The following is a 15,766-nucleotide window of genomic DNA, read 5'->3' as shown; positions in this document are numbered from 1 at the left end:
CCTAGGCGTATTTTTTTCAGCGCCAATTTTTCAGGCACCATATATAGAATCTAGTCTACAATGTATAATCTGCATAGGTCTAGGTAGGCTATAAGTCCATAAACTAAACTAAACTACTGTGTAAAAAATATCAGACCTGATGCTTGTGAACTGTATGATAGTTCAAGCAGTTTAAAACTACAAATCACTGAGAATTCTAGACTGTGCCTCTCGTTTATTTCTGCTCTTGTTTCATTTAGGGGCAGAAAGGAAATCCGAAAGGGCGTCAGAATGAAAGGACAGTGATTCAGTATCACTACACACAGTGGCCCGATATGGGTGTGCCAGAGTATGCCTTGCCAGTACTGACCTTTGTAAGGAGGTCATCAGCGACCAGAATGCCAGATATGGGACCGGTAGTTATCCACTGCAGGTAGGGCAGTTCTGTAACTGGGTGTCTCCATTTAGGTTCCTCAAAGATGCACAATAGGAGCCTATTCTACAGTGGAATCTGAGCGTCAAGTTTCCATTCTAGAATATTAGCTTAACTCTAGTGTTCTATTCTAGAATTTATGCCTAACATTTACATGTCTGCGGTTACACCAGCCATAGACCTGGCCTAGGTGTGGGCGGGGATGCACGTCACTGAAAGTTATGCAGGTATGTCACTTGAAGTTATGCAGGTATTTGCAGAATAGCGCTTAGGTGCCCTGTTAGCACTTACGCAAGTAAGTGCTGGTATTCTAGACATTTACATGTACTAAGGACAGATAAATGCATGCATCTAGATTATAGAATTGCCCTTAATATGGACTTCTTCACAGTTGTTTATGCACACAAGATGGATAGAATCACTACTAAGAGATTTTTTTTTTATGATTTTGTATCCTGGCTTAAAAGAAGGTAGTGTGTTATCTAAACAATTGGTTTTACAAGCATACATTTCTCTTTCAAAACAAGATATTCTTCTTCCATAAGCCCTGTTATTTCAATTTGTTCATTCTGCACTTTTGCAGTAATGCATTTTCCTCCTGCTCCTTTGACTGTACATATTAGACTGAGAATGGAAAGGTGAGGTTAAGGTTGGAAGGGAGGGGGAATATATTTGGTAACTCCAGCCAGTTATAGAAAATGTTTGGTCTGGTGAAACACATGATTGCTACAACTTCCAGTGGAGAAAGGAGTAACATTTCTTAAATTCTATGGTGATGGCTTAATTTACACGCCCTGGATATCTCTGTGTCATGTTTTCCTCTCCTTTGTGCTTGTGAGTTAAGCCTGAACCAAGCCTGTCTGGCTACAGCACCTTGAGGAGTCATTTGCAGTGATGAAGAGTTCCACCTACTTTTTCTTCTATCCACCTCTCATTTGTATAGCCCAACCACTGCAGTGAGAATCTCAGGGCCAGATTTAGGATTTTGGCAGCCATGCAGAAGACCAGACAGATCTTACAGGAGGGGGACAGAGGTCCCCCAAGACTGGAGAGCTGGAAGAGAAGCAGAGGAAGGCCATAGTGGCATGCCTTTGAAAACAACGCAAGCCTTAAAATAAGCAAGAGGAGACCCCACTTTAACCTGGGTGTTTAGCATTTCAAAATTTGGCACCTTAATCTAGGATTCTACTGGATCTTTGTAGTTGTGATCCCTAAAGACAATCACTTGGTGTTGCCTTTGAGAAAATTGAAGGGCTCTCTTTTTTCCCCAGGAGCAACAAATGCTGTTTCTGTATCCTTTCAAGCCCTAGTGATGCTGATGATCAGAAACATTGGGTGGAAATCAAATCCTCAGCATGGCAACACACAGCCATACCAACCTAAATGTCCCCCTCATTCCCCTTTTATGACCTGCTATTTTGGAAAGATTCAGTCCACAGCTGGAAGCTGCTTGCCAGTTGCTTACCATCGCAGGCAGAATATCAACCCCATTAGTTTTATTTCCATGTTTTGTTTTTATTCTTTGAATGTAATCAGCCAGGGGCCTTTTGTGGATTAAGCAAAATATAATTTCCAAAATTACAGTATTCCTGTCCTCAAATAGATATTTATGTAATCCTTAAAAAGAAAAATCCATTTCTTTAGAAGTAACAGAGTAAAATTTGGGTCAGCGAAGTGGTCAGACTGTGCTTTTCTGTCTCTTCTAGTGCTGGTGTCGGAAGAACTGGTACCTACATTGTCATAGACAGCATGCTGCAACAGATACAGGACAAAAGCACAGTCAATGCCCTGGGTTTTCTGAAACACATCAGGACACAGCGCAACTACCTCGTCCAGACAGAGGTGAGTTTTCTAAAGGAGGCGAGATCTTTATTGTGATACATGCACTCCCCAAAAATTCTGGGTTTTTTTTCCCTTCTTATTCTGCTTTGGATATTGGACTTCAGCTGTCTTTCGGATCTTTGGCGTGCATAAATGTATAAAACGGGATGATTTTAATAATATTCACGGTGGGGTCCTTTTACTAAGCAGCGCTAAAAAGTGGCCTGCAACAGCCCCAATGTGGATCTTTCCCGTACACTAATGCCACTTTTACCACTGTCGGAAAATGGACGATTTGGCCACTTCTGCAATCATGGCCACACGCTAATTTTCCCAGTAGCGAGCGAGCACTTACCGACACTTATCTTGTAGGTGGAAAGGTCTCATGCATTAAATCTGCTCATCAATTAGGGCTCCTTTTACTAAGCGGCGGTAAGCCCAACGCGGCACTTCCCACCCCTAGTACACGCTGCCCGGTTACCGCCGGGTTAGCGTGGGAGCCCTTACTGCCACCTCATTGGGTGACAGTAAGGGCTTCCCCCCGAAATGGCAGCAAGTGCTGGGTGCATGTAACTATATAAGCTACGAAATTATACAGCCAGCCAACATACAGCAGGTGGATCAGGGGTGGACTGGCCCAGGGCAGTGTGGAGCCCAGTACTTCTGTCCCATGTGCCCAGGGATTTTTTTGTGATGGTACCCTTTTTACCTGCTCCCCGTCAATGAAATCTGAGCAGGGGGAGCCATAGATGTCGCGGCAGCTCCTCCCAGTTTACCTTTCAACTTACAGCAGCAGCATTTCAGAGAAAGTTGCCTGTTCCAGCCCCGGGTCTCCAGGCAACAGGAAGTTACATCACAGGGGGGCGGCAGAGAGGAGACTCCGGGGCCGGCACAGGCAACTTTCTCTGAAACACTGCTGCTGCTGTGCAAAAGAAACAAGTTGAAAAGTAAACCGGGGGGGGGGAGCTGCAGGATCTCGGGGGGGGGGGGGGGGGGTGAACGTTGGTTCGAGAGAGATTGAGAGGGGGAGGGAGGTTTAAAAGATAGAAAAGGGAAAGATATCTGAGCTAAGCACTGGCAGCTTAAAGGTAAGGGGAGAGGGGGAGGAAACCCAATAATCCTTATTACCTGGGGGCCCAGATCACTGTCAGCATGCCCCTGAGTTGGATATAGTTTCTTTCATTTCATGCAACGGGATGAATGATTTAAAAAAAATGTTCTTTATTCCCTCTTAAAGCAAATGATTTTCATGGCCCTGATTCACTGTTGTTTTCTCTGTCTTTCCTTTTTAGGAGCAGTATGTTTTCATTCATGATGCCTTGTTAGAAGCCATTCTTGGCAAGGAAACAGAAGTATCTGCAAGCCAGTTGCATAATTATGTCAACAGCATCCTCACACCTTCAGTAGGAGGAAAGATGAGATTGGAGAAGCAGTTTAAGGTACAAATTTAATTTTTGCGCAAACGCCATGTGTCAGATTTGAAACTGACTCCAATAATTAGAGGATAATTTACAAACTGATTAGTTGCATGGCTAGTTTGTCATGGGTGAAAATTGTTCCCTTCCCTCCTGTACCTCTTCCCCCATACTTCTCCTCTCCTCCCCTGGTGACTAAAATATGATTGGGCTTTTACAACACACCTACTTTTGGTGACAAAAAAGAGGAGTTTCTGGGAATGGATAGGTCAGTGGAGAGAAACAACAAGTATTTGGGTACTTTGCAGCTATATAGGCTATAGATAATTTCCCCCATGAGGATTGGGAGGGGGGGGGCATTTTTGTGGACTTTGTGCAGGACATAACACATACTTCTTTTAATCACAATCATTTATTTGTAAACGTTTATATACCACTTATTTTGGACAACCTGCAATTCAAAACAGTTGATAAAGTAAGTTTCATAAAATCGAAATTAAATATAGTGACCTTAGAACTGTGACCCCAAATCATAAGCTGCATTAGCTGTTAGTGTGGCAATTATCAGATGCTGGGAATGCCTCCAATGGTTAATGCAGAGACTTTGCAGCTACCGTGTGGTAATTTGGCAAATTAATTCATGGTACATGTAAAATTACTATACTTTAGTGAAAGGTTCCCTAAATCCTTCAGATGAATAGATTTGTGGGTAATATTACTTTTCCAAGCAAGATATCACCTGGCTAGTTGCAGACCAGAGGGCAGATCCAAAGAATCTGAGAAGCACATCACTGCTGCTAATCAGCAACGATCCCACTCACCTCCTGAGCCCCTCCTGTTCCAGCACCCCCCCCCCCCCAGGTCCTGATCTCATCCCCAGTGGATTCATATTGCAGCCCAATCCCATCATCATGTCAGTGATCCCCACTGGCTCCTGCTCAACATGGTTCTGGGTTCAAAATGTACCTCTGACTCTTTAGTGGTATTTTATAATGATTTGTTCTGTCTTATATCTCATAATTTTATGATGTTTGTTTTCTGTAATTGAGTGGTTTTTTTTATTTTTATTTATTTATTAGGATTTATTTACTGCCTTTTTGAAGGAATTCACTCAAGGCGGTGTACAGTAAGAATAAATCAAACATGAGCAATAGACAGTTACAGCAGTAAAAATATTCAAATAACAATACAAAATTTGGCATAGTATACTACTTACAATGTCAACACAATACGTAATAGAACATTTTAATTGACATTGTAGGGTATAAGCAAAGATGGAACTTTATAGCATATTAGTAGAGTAAGTGAAATGAATATGCCAACAGTCCATGAGTGGTAATTTGCATATAAAGGGCTAGATTCTATATATAGTGCCAAAAAAAAATCAGCATCGAAAAAAGCGTTATTCTCTAAGCCGCGTTTAAAGTAAGGCGCAGTTTATAAAATAGCGCTTACGCCTGGGTGTCATGCCTAACTTCAGGCGTGGCCATTTGCACCAACTGAAACATGGTGCAAATGTACACGTCTCCATTAGGCACGTTTCCCCCCCCCCCCCCCCCCTTTATTCTGTAACAATTCACGTAAATGCTAGGAACATCCCCCATTCCTCTCATGCCCCTCCCATTTCCACAGCCCCTTTTTCCGATCACATGTAAAGTCTAATTAAATTTAATGAGTGCCAATAATTGCTTGTTAAAAAGCTAATTATTGATGGTAACTGGCTTGTTATTCAATTAAATTGCACGTGCCCAAATTTCTGTGCATAATTTTTGGTGGCTTGTATAGAATTAGGGGTAAAATGGCAATTTTATGAACTAAGTGCTAATATTTACATGTCAATTGTGTGCGTAAAGGTTTAGAATAGTAGCACATGCACATATAAGTGTATGCATATATACTAGTGGGCCTGAACTATACAGGCATATATACCCAGTTACACTACTATGCTATAGAAGAAATCAGATGCCTACCTGCTTTTATACAACATGCTCCAATCAGGTGCCCTCTGGGCACACAAGTTTCTTGCCATTTAAACCTACCCTCTGTTTTCTGTCCAATAAGCAATTCCTAATCGGATTCTTGTAACTCTTTAGGATTCCAGAATCTTCAGAACTTTTAGTACAAGAATAGTACAGTGCTAGGCAGACTTCTACGGTCTGTGCCCTGAGAATGGCAAGGACAAATCAAAAAAAGTGGGAGAGCGACCAAGGAAGCCAAAGACAGGAAGATGTACATTAATACATCTTTGGCTTCCTTGGTAACTGTCTTATTAATGTACATCTTCCTGTCTTTGGCTTCCTTGGTGAGTCTTCATACTTCAAATAAACTTTCTTATTAATGTGCATCTTCCTGTCTTTGGCTTCCTTGGTCGCTCTCCCACTTTTTTTGTTGTACTGTTGTATCTACCGTGGGGCGTTTGAGTTTTCCGTCTTCTGGCGGATTTCTTCTTACAAGGACAAATCAAACTCAGCTATAAAGTATCACATACCATGTAAAATGAGTTTATCTTGTTGGACAGACTGGCGGAAAGTAAGGTCTTTATCTGTCCTCATTTACTATGTTACTCTCTGGGGTTCTACATGGAATGTTGCTACTAATTGGGATTCCGGAATCTTGTAACTCTTTAGGATTCCAGAATCTTCAGAACTTTTAGTACAAGAATAGTGCTAGGCAGACTTCTCAGTCTGTGCCCTGAGAATGGCAAGGACAAATCAAACTCGGGTATACATATAAAGTATCACATACCATGTAAAATGAGTTTATCTTGTTGGGCAGACTGGATGGATCGTAAGGTCTTTATCTGCTGTCATTTACTATACTATCTAATCCACAGAGAGATATTCCTTCCTATCCCATGACTTTTTAATTTTCTCAAGAGTCTCTCATGAGGAACTTTGTCGAAAGCTTTCTGAAAAATCTAGATACACTACATCAACCGACTCACTTTTATCCACATGTTTATTCACGCCTTCAAAGAAATGAAGCAAATTGGTGAGGCAAGACTTCCCTTGGCTGAACCCATGCTGACATGCGTAACTAGCAGTAAATCTGTAAGCCACATTCATAACTGGGAGCCCCACCCATTTCTCTCCCATGCTCCACTCACATGCATGCCCCCCCCCCCCCCCCCTGCACTTATGTGCTGTAGCACTTACACACACTCTTACACAACATGCTGAGGGCAAGTAAATACTGCAAATGTCACAAGGAGGACACTGAACTTTATCAAGGGGCACACAAAGGGGTCAACATGAAAGAGGTTTATTCAAAAATCACGAAGGGATCATTTTATTAAGCTACAAAAGGCACTAGCACGTGCTTACTGCTCTTTAAAATGGCTTACCATGGGACATGCTCAGACGTCCTGCAGTAAATTCCAAATCTGCGCTTGCTACCTGCACATTGAAAGATATTTTAAAATTTTTGTTGGAGGGGGCACTTATTTATTTATGTTCCAGATTTCTATACTACTTAAAATGAAGTGGTGTACAAAAAACAAAGAAAGTATAAAACACATAAAAACATTTTTTTTAAACATTAAAAAATTAAACATAAGATGCTAGATCTCATAACACCATAAAAAAACTGTCTCAGTCCTTCTTACATAAAGGCTTCAACAAACAAAGAAGTCTTTCAAAGTCATTTAAACTGCAAAGCCTCTGCACATAAATGCAACTGCCCCTTCAGGGAGTCCCATAATAAAATGCCTGCTATAGAGAAAGCTGCAAGTCTTATTCATGATATCTAACATGAACGACTGAATCAAAAGAAAGACGCATCTCTCTGAACCGTCCTGCCTTTCACAAACAGGAAGTTGCATTGGAAGGGGCAGGATGGTTCAGGGAAAGTTCCCTCGCCCCAAGCAGCCAATGAGTGCCGCTGCCTGGGCATAGACGATGTGGAGGTAATTGTAAAGCATGGATGTTGGGGGGGGGGGGGGGGGGAGAGATTTGCAGAGCCAGGAAGGGACGTGAGAGACACCAGACTATGCACAGAGGGCAGGAAGGAGAACGAAGATCAACTATCTGACAGGGAGTGCATATGCAACACATGCATCTTGAATGGATACACTACTGCAGGTAGGGGATGGGCGTTTAGCGATGATATTCAGTGGCACTGCCCGCTTAAGTGGCACGGAATATCAACAGCTGGATAACTCAGCGAGGAGGTGTGATCTAATGCTTAGTGCAGTGGGTTGTGGACCTGGGGAGTCAGGTTTGATTCCTGCTGCTGCCTAACGGTCAGCAGTGCGTTGAAATCCTGGGGAACCAGGTTGAATTCCTTCTACAGCTCCGTGTGACTGTGCAAGTCACTTAGCCCTCCATTGCCCCAGGTACAATATACTACTTAGATTGTGAGCCCATTAGGGACAGTGCCAGTACCTGTAAAGGAATTGTAAACCACTTAGGTCTAGTTGATATATAAATACTGGAAATAAATCAGGCAAGAGCTTCTCCTCCTCAGTTAAACCTAAACCCTTTTGAATATCAACCTAAAATGTAGGTACTACGCATTTTTTTTTGTGGCTACAAAATAGAAAGAAACCTCTGATAAATCGGTCTGGTATGTTTCATAAACCTAATTTATCCTGCCTGTATATTATGGAGCCATTTTATTTTGACTAACAAAATAAAGCAAAAACTCTGTTTTGTTTTATGTTCAGCTGGTCACACAGTGCAACGCAAGATACATGGAATGTTTCAGTGCGCAGAAAGAATGCAACAAGGAGAAGAACAGGAACTCTTCAGTTGTGCCATGTAAGGTTTCAATGCATTTTTCAGTTTGCCCCTGCTTCTGTCACACCTGAATATTGACAATAATTTTGGATTCATATTGCAACCTAATCCAGTCAACATGTCGAAATGCCATACATGGTCAATGATCATACCAGGTTCCACATGCAGGTCACAAACACATCTGAAATTAGGTCTCGGGCAATAAGGGTTGTGGGCCTCTAACCACCTTTCAAAAGTGATTACATGGAGGCTAGGGGAGAGTGGGCTTCTTGCTGCTGTGGACCCTCAGGCACTGCCCTGTTGTTCCAGTAGTTAGTCCACCCCTTTTCAGGACACACCCAGCCACTCAGGTTTCAGGATATCCACAATGAATATGTATGAGATAGATTTGCATGTACTGCATCCATGGTATATAAATCTACCTCATGCATATTCATTGTGGGTATCCTGGCTAGATGTGTCCTGAGGACTTGGTCAGTGTTTCCCCAAGTCAGTCCTGGAGTAACCCTTGCCAGTCAGATTTTTAGGATATCCACAATAAATATGCATGAAAGATATTTGCATATAATGGAGTCAGTGTATACAAATCAAGTTCAAACCGAACAGAGAGGGTAAACAGCATACATAGAAAGTACACAAACAAAAAAAGCAATACTGGGCCTTCAAGACTGAGACAACAGGAGTATTTTTATTAATAAAAATACTCCTGTTGTCTCAGTCTTAAAGGCCCAGTATTGCTTTTTTTTTTTTTAAATCATTTATTTATAATTTTTCATTGTACAAGGGTCACTTGCACATTAATACAATATAAAAAGAAAACAATCCTAACTAGATATATGGATTATATACAATCTTTCTCTTTCTTAGACCACAAAGTGAAGAAAAATAGGGAGAGTGAAATAAGACAAGGAGATCAATTAAACAGAAAAAGAAAACATGGTGTTAACCTGATTATCCCCAGATATTACTCATCTAATACATTATTCCACATTGATCATCTGGTTGACTTCCTCAAGACCAAATACGGCGAATAGTCAACTCATTTCATCGAGAACATACTTATTGTCCAGGTTTTAGTTAGAAATAACCAGTATTGCTTTTTTTGTTTGTGTATATTCAAGTTCATGCATATTCATTGTGGATATCCTGAAAACCTGACTGGCAAGGGGATACTCCTGAACCGACGTGTGAAACGCTGAACTAGGTCAAGGTCGTAAGTGACTCTTCCTGTGGAAAGAAAGTTATGGTAGCATTGCCAGCACTCATTCAAGTGAATTGCAAATAAGCTGAGAAAATGAAGAAAAACACTGGAATGAAAACATTACCCTGCATTTTACAAGCACATGTGAAGCATTAAAGCATACAAATGACTGGAGTTTAGTAAACTGACATTTTCCCACTTATGCCAGCATCTTATCTGCATATTCATGCAGAAAAGGACTTTGCGGTTAGAAGGAAGATTAGTATTTTGCAGTGTTGCACCTGTTGCAATTAGATTAGCAGAGCTGAATGGCTCAGTTGGGACCAAAAATCACATTTATGGGGCCTGGTGTTCTGGTGTGAGCAGCCTTTATTTTTTTTTTAGATCACAGGAATAGTGTGTGTTTTGAAGATTATGTATACTTGGGTGGATAACCAGTGAAAATTGCCTTAATTCTTAATGTAATGAAGTTTCTTCCTCACCCAAGGACTGTGCATCGTTGGCATTCTAATTATACAGGTGTCAGGAAATCAGATAACAATATATTAATTAAATGGAACGATGCAGTGCATCTAGATAAATACACTTCAACATGAAGTGCCTTATGCAAATAAGGTGCATCATAATTAGGAGATACTGTATTTTCTTGTGCATCTGGACATGTGATTGTCCATGTGGGGGTTGTTTTAGATCATTTTAGAAGCAGAGTTTGCTCTCTGAATGTTTGCTTTGTAGTGATTCTAGATACAGGTATCGCAATTTAAGCCTTGCACTAGACTGTACCAACCAATGGTGTGGCTGGGTGTGATGTGTGTGATTTGCAGCGACATTATTTTTGATATACCGCAGAATCGTGTGAAGATACCATTCCTGCAGTGCCGATTCATTTCTGCTTTTTATTTTCTATCGGTAGCTGAACGTGCCAGGGTGGGACTTGCACCATTACCGGGAACAAAAGGAACAGATTACATTAATGCTTCATACATCATGGTGAGAGAGCAATTATTTTAATTCTGTCCTAAAGGAAGGTTAAAAATGTGTTTATGTTGCCAATTTTATTTTCTTTATAAATCTACGAACAAACTGTCATTCAAAGCCGAATGCAATCAAACATATGGTATAAAATAAAACAAACAACCCCAAAAAAGTGTGCTACAAAATTCATTGAGATCTCATCAACACAAGCCTTCACATTTTTCCTAAAGGTTAACAGATTAGATTCAGACTGTAGATCATATGGTAACTTGTTCCACAGCACTGGGGCAATGACCAAAAAATGCTCTAACTCGCCAGCAGGTTTTTTACACCTAACGTAATTTTGTCAAAATCGATAACGAGCAGCATGCTTGACTAGATCATAAATGAACATGAGAACTAGAGCTATAGCATATTGTACTAATCTGACAAATATGAATAATGGGCATTCAGTTTTAACATCACAAATAATAAAAGAAGCAACGTGAAATCAGAGATCAAGGGCCCCTTTTACCAAGCTGCGGCAAAAGGGGGCTGGCGATGGCATCGGCGCATGTTTTAGACACCCGCTAAGACCCCCTCTTACCGCAGCTGGTAAAAGGGAAGTCTTGCTTTCCTATAGAAAATGGCTGGGCGGCAAGTAAAGCACTTGCCACGTGGCCATTTTGGGGGGGGGGGGAGCCCTTACCGCCACCCATTGAGTTGCCAGTAAGGACTCCCACGTTAACCCGGCACTGGCTGATCTCTACTACTACTACTTATCACTTCTGTAGCGCAACAAGGCATATGCAGCGCTGTACACCTATCACGAAAAGACAGTCCCTGCTCAAAGAGTTCACAATCTAAATAAGACAGATAAACGGACTGAACAATTAAGAGGTAAGGGAATTAAAGAGGTGGGGTACAGGGCAATTGAGTAGTGGTTAGCAGTCAAAAGCAGTGTCAAAGAGGTGGGCTTTTAGCCTGGACTTGAAAACGGCCAAATACGGGGTTAGATGTACAGGCTCGGAAAGTCTATTCCAGGCATGAGGTGCAGCGAGATAAAAGGAACGGAGTCTGGAATTGGCAGTAGAGGAGATTACCACCGGGTACACTCCAGCACTACAAAAATAAATAAATAAATTATAGCGCACTAGGGGTGGGAAATACCGCTGGGCTGCTGCTGTAGCCCAGTGATACTTCCTGTATAGCAAGTGGTAAACCCGCGTTGGGCTTACCGCCGCTTCGTAAAAGGATCCCCAAGTGTTTATTTCAGTAGGATTTAGCACAGTAGAGTCCTGGATTGTTTGTATTCAAATTTAAATCACTATTCGACCAGACACAAATAATGTATTCAGGGCAGTATTCAGGGCCCGATCAAATCGAATACATGTATTCAGTACAGCCCTAATAAGAACAAAAGCATTACCATACTGGAACAGACTGAAGGTCCATCAAGCCCAGTATCCTGTTCCCAAGAGTGGCCAATCCAGGTCACAAGTACCTGGCGAGATCCCAAAAGAATAAAAACAAATATTATGCTGCTTATCCCAGGAAAAAGCAGTGGATTTCTCAAGTCCAGCTTAATAATGGTGAATGGGCTTTTCTTATAGGAACGTGTCCAAAACTTTTTTAAACCACCGCATTTCGCTGGTAACAAATTCCAGAGATTAATTACGCACGAGTTAAGAAATATTTTCTCTGATTTGTTTAAATTTACTACTTAGTAGCTTCATTGTATGCCTCCTAGTCCTTGTGTTTTTGGAAAGAATAAGCAAGCAATTCTCATCTACTCGCTCCATTCCACTCGCGCGATAATTCCACTGGAAGCTCTCAGTAACATAGGCTGATTTTGTGTATTTAAATCTTTAAACACCAGCACCAACAGCTTGAAATGGGCCTGTTTGACATCTGGTAGTCCAGTAAAGGGTGAGAGTTGGCTTCAAAGCATATGATTTTTCTTGTGCTATATCAGGTACAGTGTAGGCGCTATACAAACAACTACCTGTGAAAGTGAAAGCTGTCTAGAGAAGAATCCACTAGTCACAGTGTGTCCAGTTGTCTTCCTGTAGTAAGGTGTAATTTTCTTCTATGGTGCCTGTAATATCTCCACTCTCTCTTCCTTAAACAGTTTGGTCTGCTTCTCTCTCTCTCTCTTGCAGGGTTATTACAGGAGCAATGAGTTTATTATAACGCAACATCCTCTGCCACACACTACTAAGGATTTTTGGCGCATGATCTGGGATCACAATGCACAGATCATTGTCATGTTACCCGATAACCAGAGTTTGGTAAGTGCAGCACTCTTCTCTGAAATCTTGGGAAACCTGAGTATTGTTCCTGGGTCAGATTTTCCATTCCCAGGACTGGCCAGAGGTAGGAATGCGTGGGATAAACTCAAAGGAATCCTGTAGGGAAGGCATGGAACCAAAAAAGCTTAGCAGTCATTAGATTGCAACACCAGTAATTGAGAAGCAAAGCCAGTGCCAAGCAGACTTCTACAGTCTGAACCTTGATCGTGGCTGGACAGATAGGCCAGTCCCAAGCAGGCTTCTACAGTCTGTACCTTGATCGTGGCTGGACCGATAGGCCAGTACCAAGCAGATGCCTATGTTCTGTACCTTGATCGACTGAACTAAGGGGACAGTCTTTGCTTTGAACGCATTGAGAGACAACCTAGTAGACTGCATGGGGAAAAGTTCCGTTGCTGCACATTGAATCTAGTAGATGTCACATCACATTTGACCCCTGGTGCAGGCGCTATGTGCCGAAACACGGCATGTGTCGGGTCACCAATTGAAGATTGTTTTTCAAGTTACACGACTAAATAAATTGTGTCCCGTTTTTGAAGGCTCTTGGTGCTTCTTTTTGTTTTCTGAATTTCTATTTGTGCCACTAACGGCCACACGTGAATTTCCAATTTAGTGCATGGGCATTACCACATGAGCCCTTACCACCACCTATTTAGAAGGCGGTAAGGGCTCTTGCGCTAATCAGGCAGTGCATAGCAATGGCCACGTGCTAGCCGATTACCACAGGGCACCCCCACCCCCACCACCATGTGCTGATCTCAGAAATACTGTGGGACGCCTCAGGGCACCCCATGGTAGTTCTGATTCAGCTCGTGCTACCCAATTGGTAGCCCTACCATCGCTTAGTAAAAGAGCCCCTTATAGTACTGACAATAACCCATATATTTGTCAGCACGTACAAGAGAATTTAAAAAGGATTCTAGCAAACACTGGCAAGCAATGAACCTTGGCATAATAAGCAAAAAGCCGGTCCGACCGTCTCAAGGAGAAAATCAGTCTCGCCTGAACTAGCAACCGGAACTGATGCTCCCTGAAATAATTTCGGATACAACATAATTTACGCATAAGGAAAAAAAAAGCTTTCTGAACCACTTCATTTACTTGAAGCTCTATGGAGCCCATTGAGTCCAGAAAAATTCCCAAAATTCTCACCGATGAGAAGAAGGAACCAGGTGCAGAATGCCCGTAATATCTGAAACCAGATGCAAATGAGCAGTTAGTCAGGGGTTTTTGCATGACTCAAAGCAGAGGTAAATGCCAACACTGACAGGTGCTGCTGTACAGAGTACATTCATTGATGATCCTAGGTCGGCTGCCACCCGAGGCGGATCGCCGATGCGCACCCCCCCCCCCCCCCGGTGCAGCACGACCCCCCTCCTGGCACAAAGACACCCCCCCAGCACATCAAGCCCCCCCAGGTGCATTCTTGGCTGTTGGGAGCAGCCGCGTGGCTCTCGGCTCCGCTGGCTCCCTGCTCCCTCTGCCCCGGAACAGGAAGTAACCTGTTCTAGGGCAGAGGGAACAGAGAACCAGCGGAGCCGACAGGCACACGGCTGCTCTCTGCACCCCTCCAGCGGCGTGCACCCGGGGCAGACCACTCCCACCGCCCCGCCCTTGGTACGCCGCTGAGTACATATATACCTTGAAGGACCACCCAGAACATGCCCCTTTAAGATCTGTGGACTTGACCTTTCCACATATAAGAAGCATTTTTTTGAAAATTGTTAATTACATGTATGTATGCTGATTTTTATATGTGAATGGCACCTAACCCTTCTAAACGTATGTCCTACATAGTATAATGTAAGAAAGCATCTCTCTGACTGGAATAGAAATTTGAATGTGACAAAGGAAGAGCTTCCTTCTGGATTATTGTTGACTGTTGGAAAATCAATATTATTAAAGCAGTCACTTTCAGAGTGTATTCTGATCAGAGTCTTATAGATTAATTCTGATAAAATAAAGAAGCTTAACATCCTGGGTTCTTCATACTGGGCTTTAGAAGCATGTTCAAAAGGTATTAGTATGCAACTATTTGATTTTATAAAGATAGTATAGAGAAAGAGCTATAAAAAGGATTCAAAGCTTGCATTGTGCCAAATTCTGACTTAAGTAAAAGGTTTTTAAATGTAATAAGAACAGAAGGGCTTTAGGGTTTGGACTTTCAGATGTATGATTTGCCTTTTCCAAATCTGAGTTATATTCAGATGCACAAATTATTTTCCTGTTTAAGCCGGTGTAAATTGTATCAGAGGTGACAGAGGGTGAAGTGGCTTGGCCAAGGTGACAAGGAGTGTGGATAGAAAAAACAGGGTTTGAACCACAGTTCTAACCACTAGGCTACTGCTCCACTCCTTAAATTTAAGACCTTTCTGCAGTGCCCAGAAAATTTATATAAGTTATCCTTGCCTCCTTTGGTACCTTACTGTTCAGTATGAAACTCTAGGGTGGGAGGGGGGAACAGATTTAGAAGTAAGGGCAGAAAACATTTTTTTCCATGAAAGAGTAATGAATGCATGAATAGCTTGCCAGTGTTAGTGGGGGAGAGAAATTAACACTTCAAGAGTGCCTGGGATAGGCACAGAGAAGAACCTAGGTGGGAAAAAATTAAAGGAACCCTATAGACCAAGTGGTGACTGTGGCACTACATAAGGAATGAAACAGTGCAGACTAGGGGGCTGATGTAGTAAGCTGACACTTAACCCATAACTTTCTAATGCAAGCCTAGTATATTTGTATCATTGTAAACAGTTCAGAATTTCCCTAAAGGGCGGTACAGTAAGTACATCAATAATATAAACACAGATGATCTTCATAAACTTGGGCTCTACACATGCATATGTGGTGGCCTCAAAAACCACAATTCACAAACAAATCTCCACTTTTTTATTCTGTATCTCTAGAAGGGTCATATA

At 42.1% G+C, this 15,766-nt stretch overlaps 1 protein-coding gene across 1 annotated transcript in view; it reads left to right on the top strand.

The window, feature by feature from the left end:
- Positions 1-15,766, top strand: part of PTPRG (protein tyrosine phosphatase receptor type G) — a 708,710-nt gene that overhangs the window by 674,222 nt on the left and 18,722 nt on the right. The window contains 6 exon segments of the mRNA XM_030208031.1: positions 240-412; positions 2,119-2,254; positions 3,526-3,672; positions 8,312-8,405; positions 10,499-10,575; positions 12,702-12,830. Coding sequence (XP_030063891.1) covers positions 240-412; positions 2,119-2,254; positions 3,526-3,672; positions 8,312-8,405; positions 10,499-10,575; positions 12,702-12,830 — 756 coding nt within the window.

This window comes from Microcaecilia unicolor, chromosome 6, assembly GCF_901765095.1.
Source record: "Microcaecilia unicolor chromosome 6, aMicUni1.1, whole genome shotgun sequence".
NCBI classification, from domain to species: Eukaryota; Metazoa; Chordata; class Amphibia; order Gymnophiona; family Siphonopidae; genus Microcaecilia; species Microcaecilia unicolor.
The sequence above is the reverse complement of the archived record's forward strand: the minus strand, read 5'-3'. Positions and strand labels throughout refer to the sequence as shown.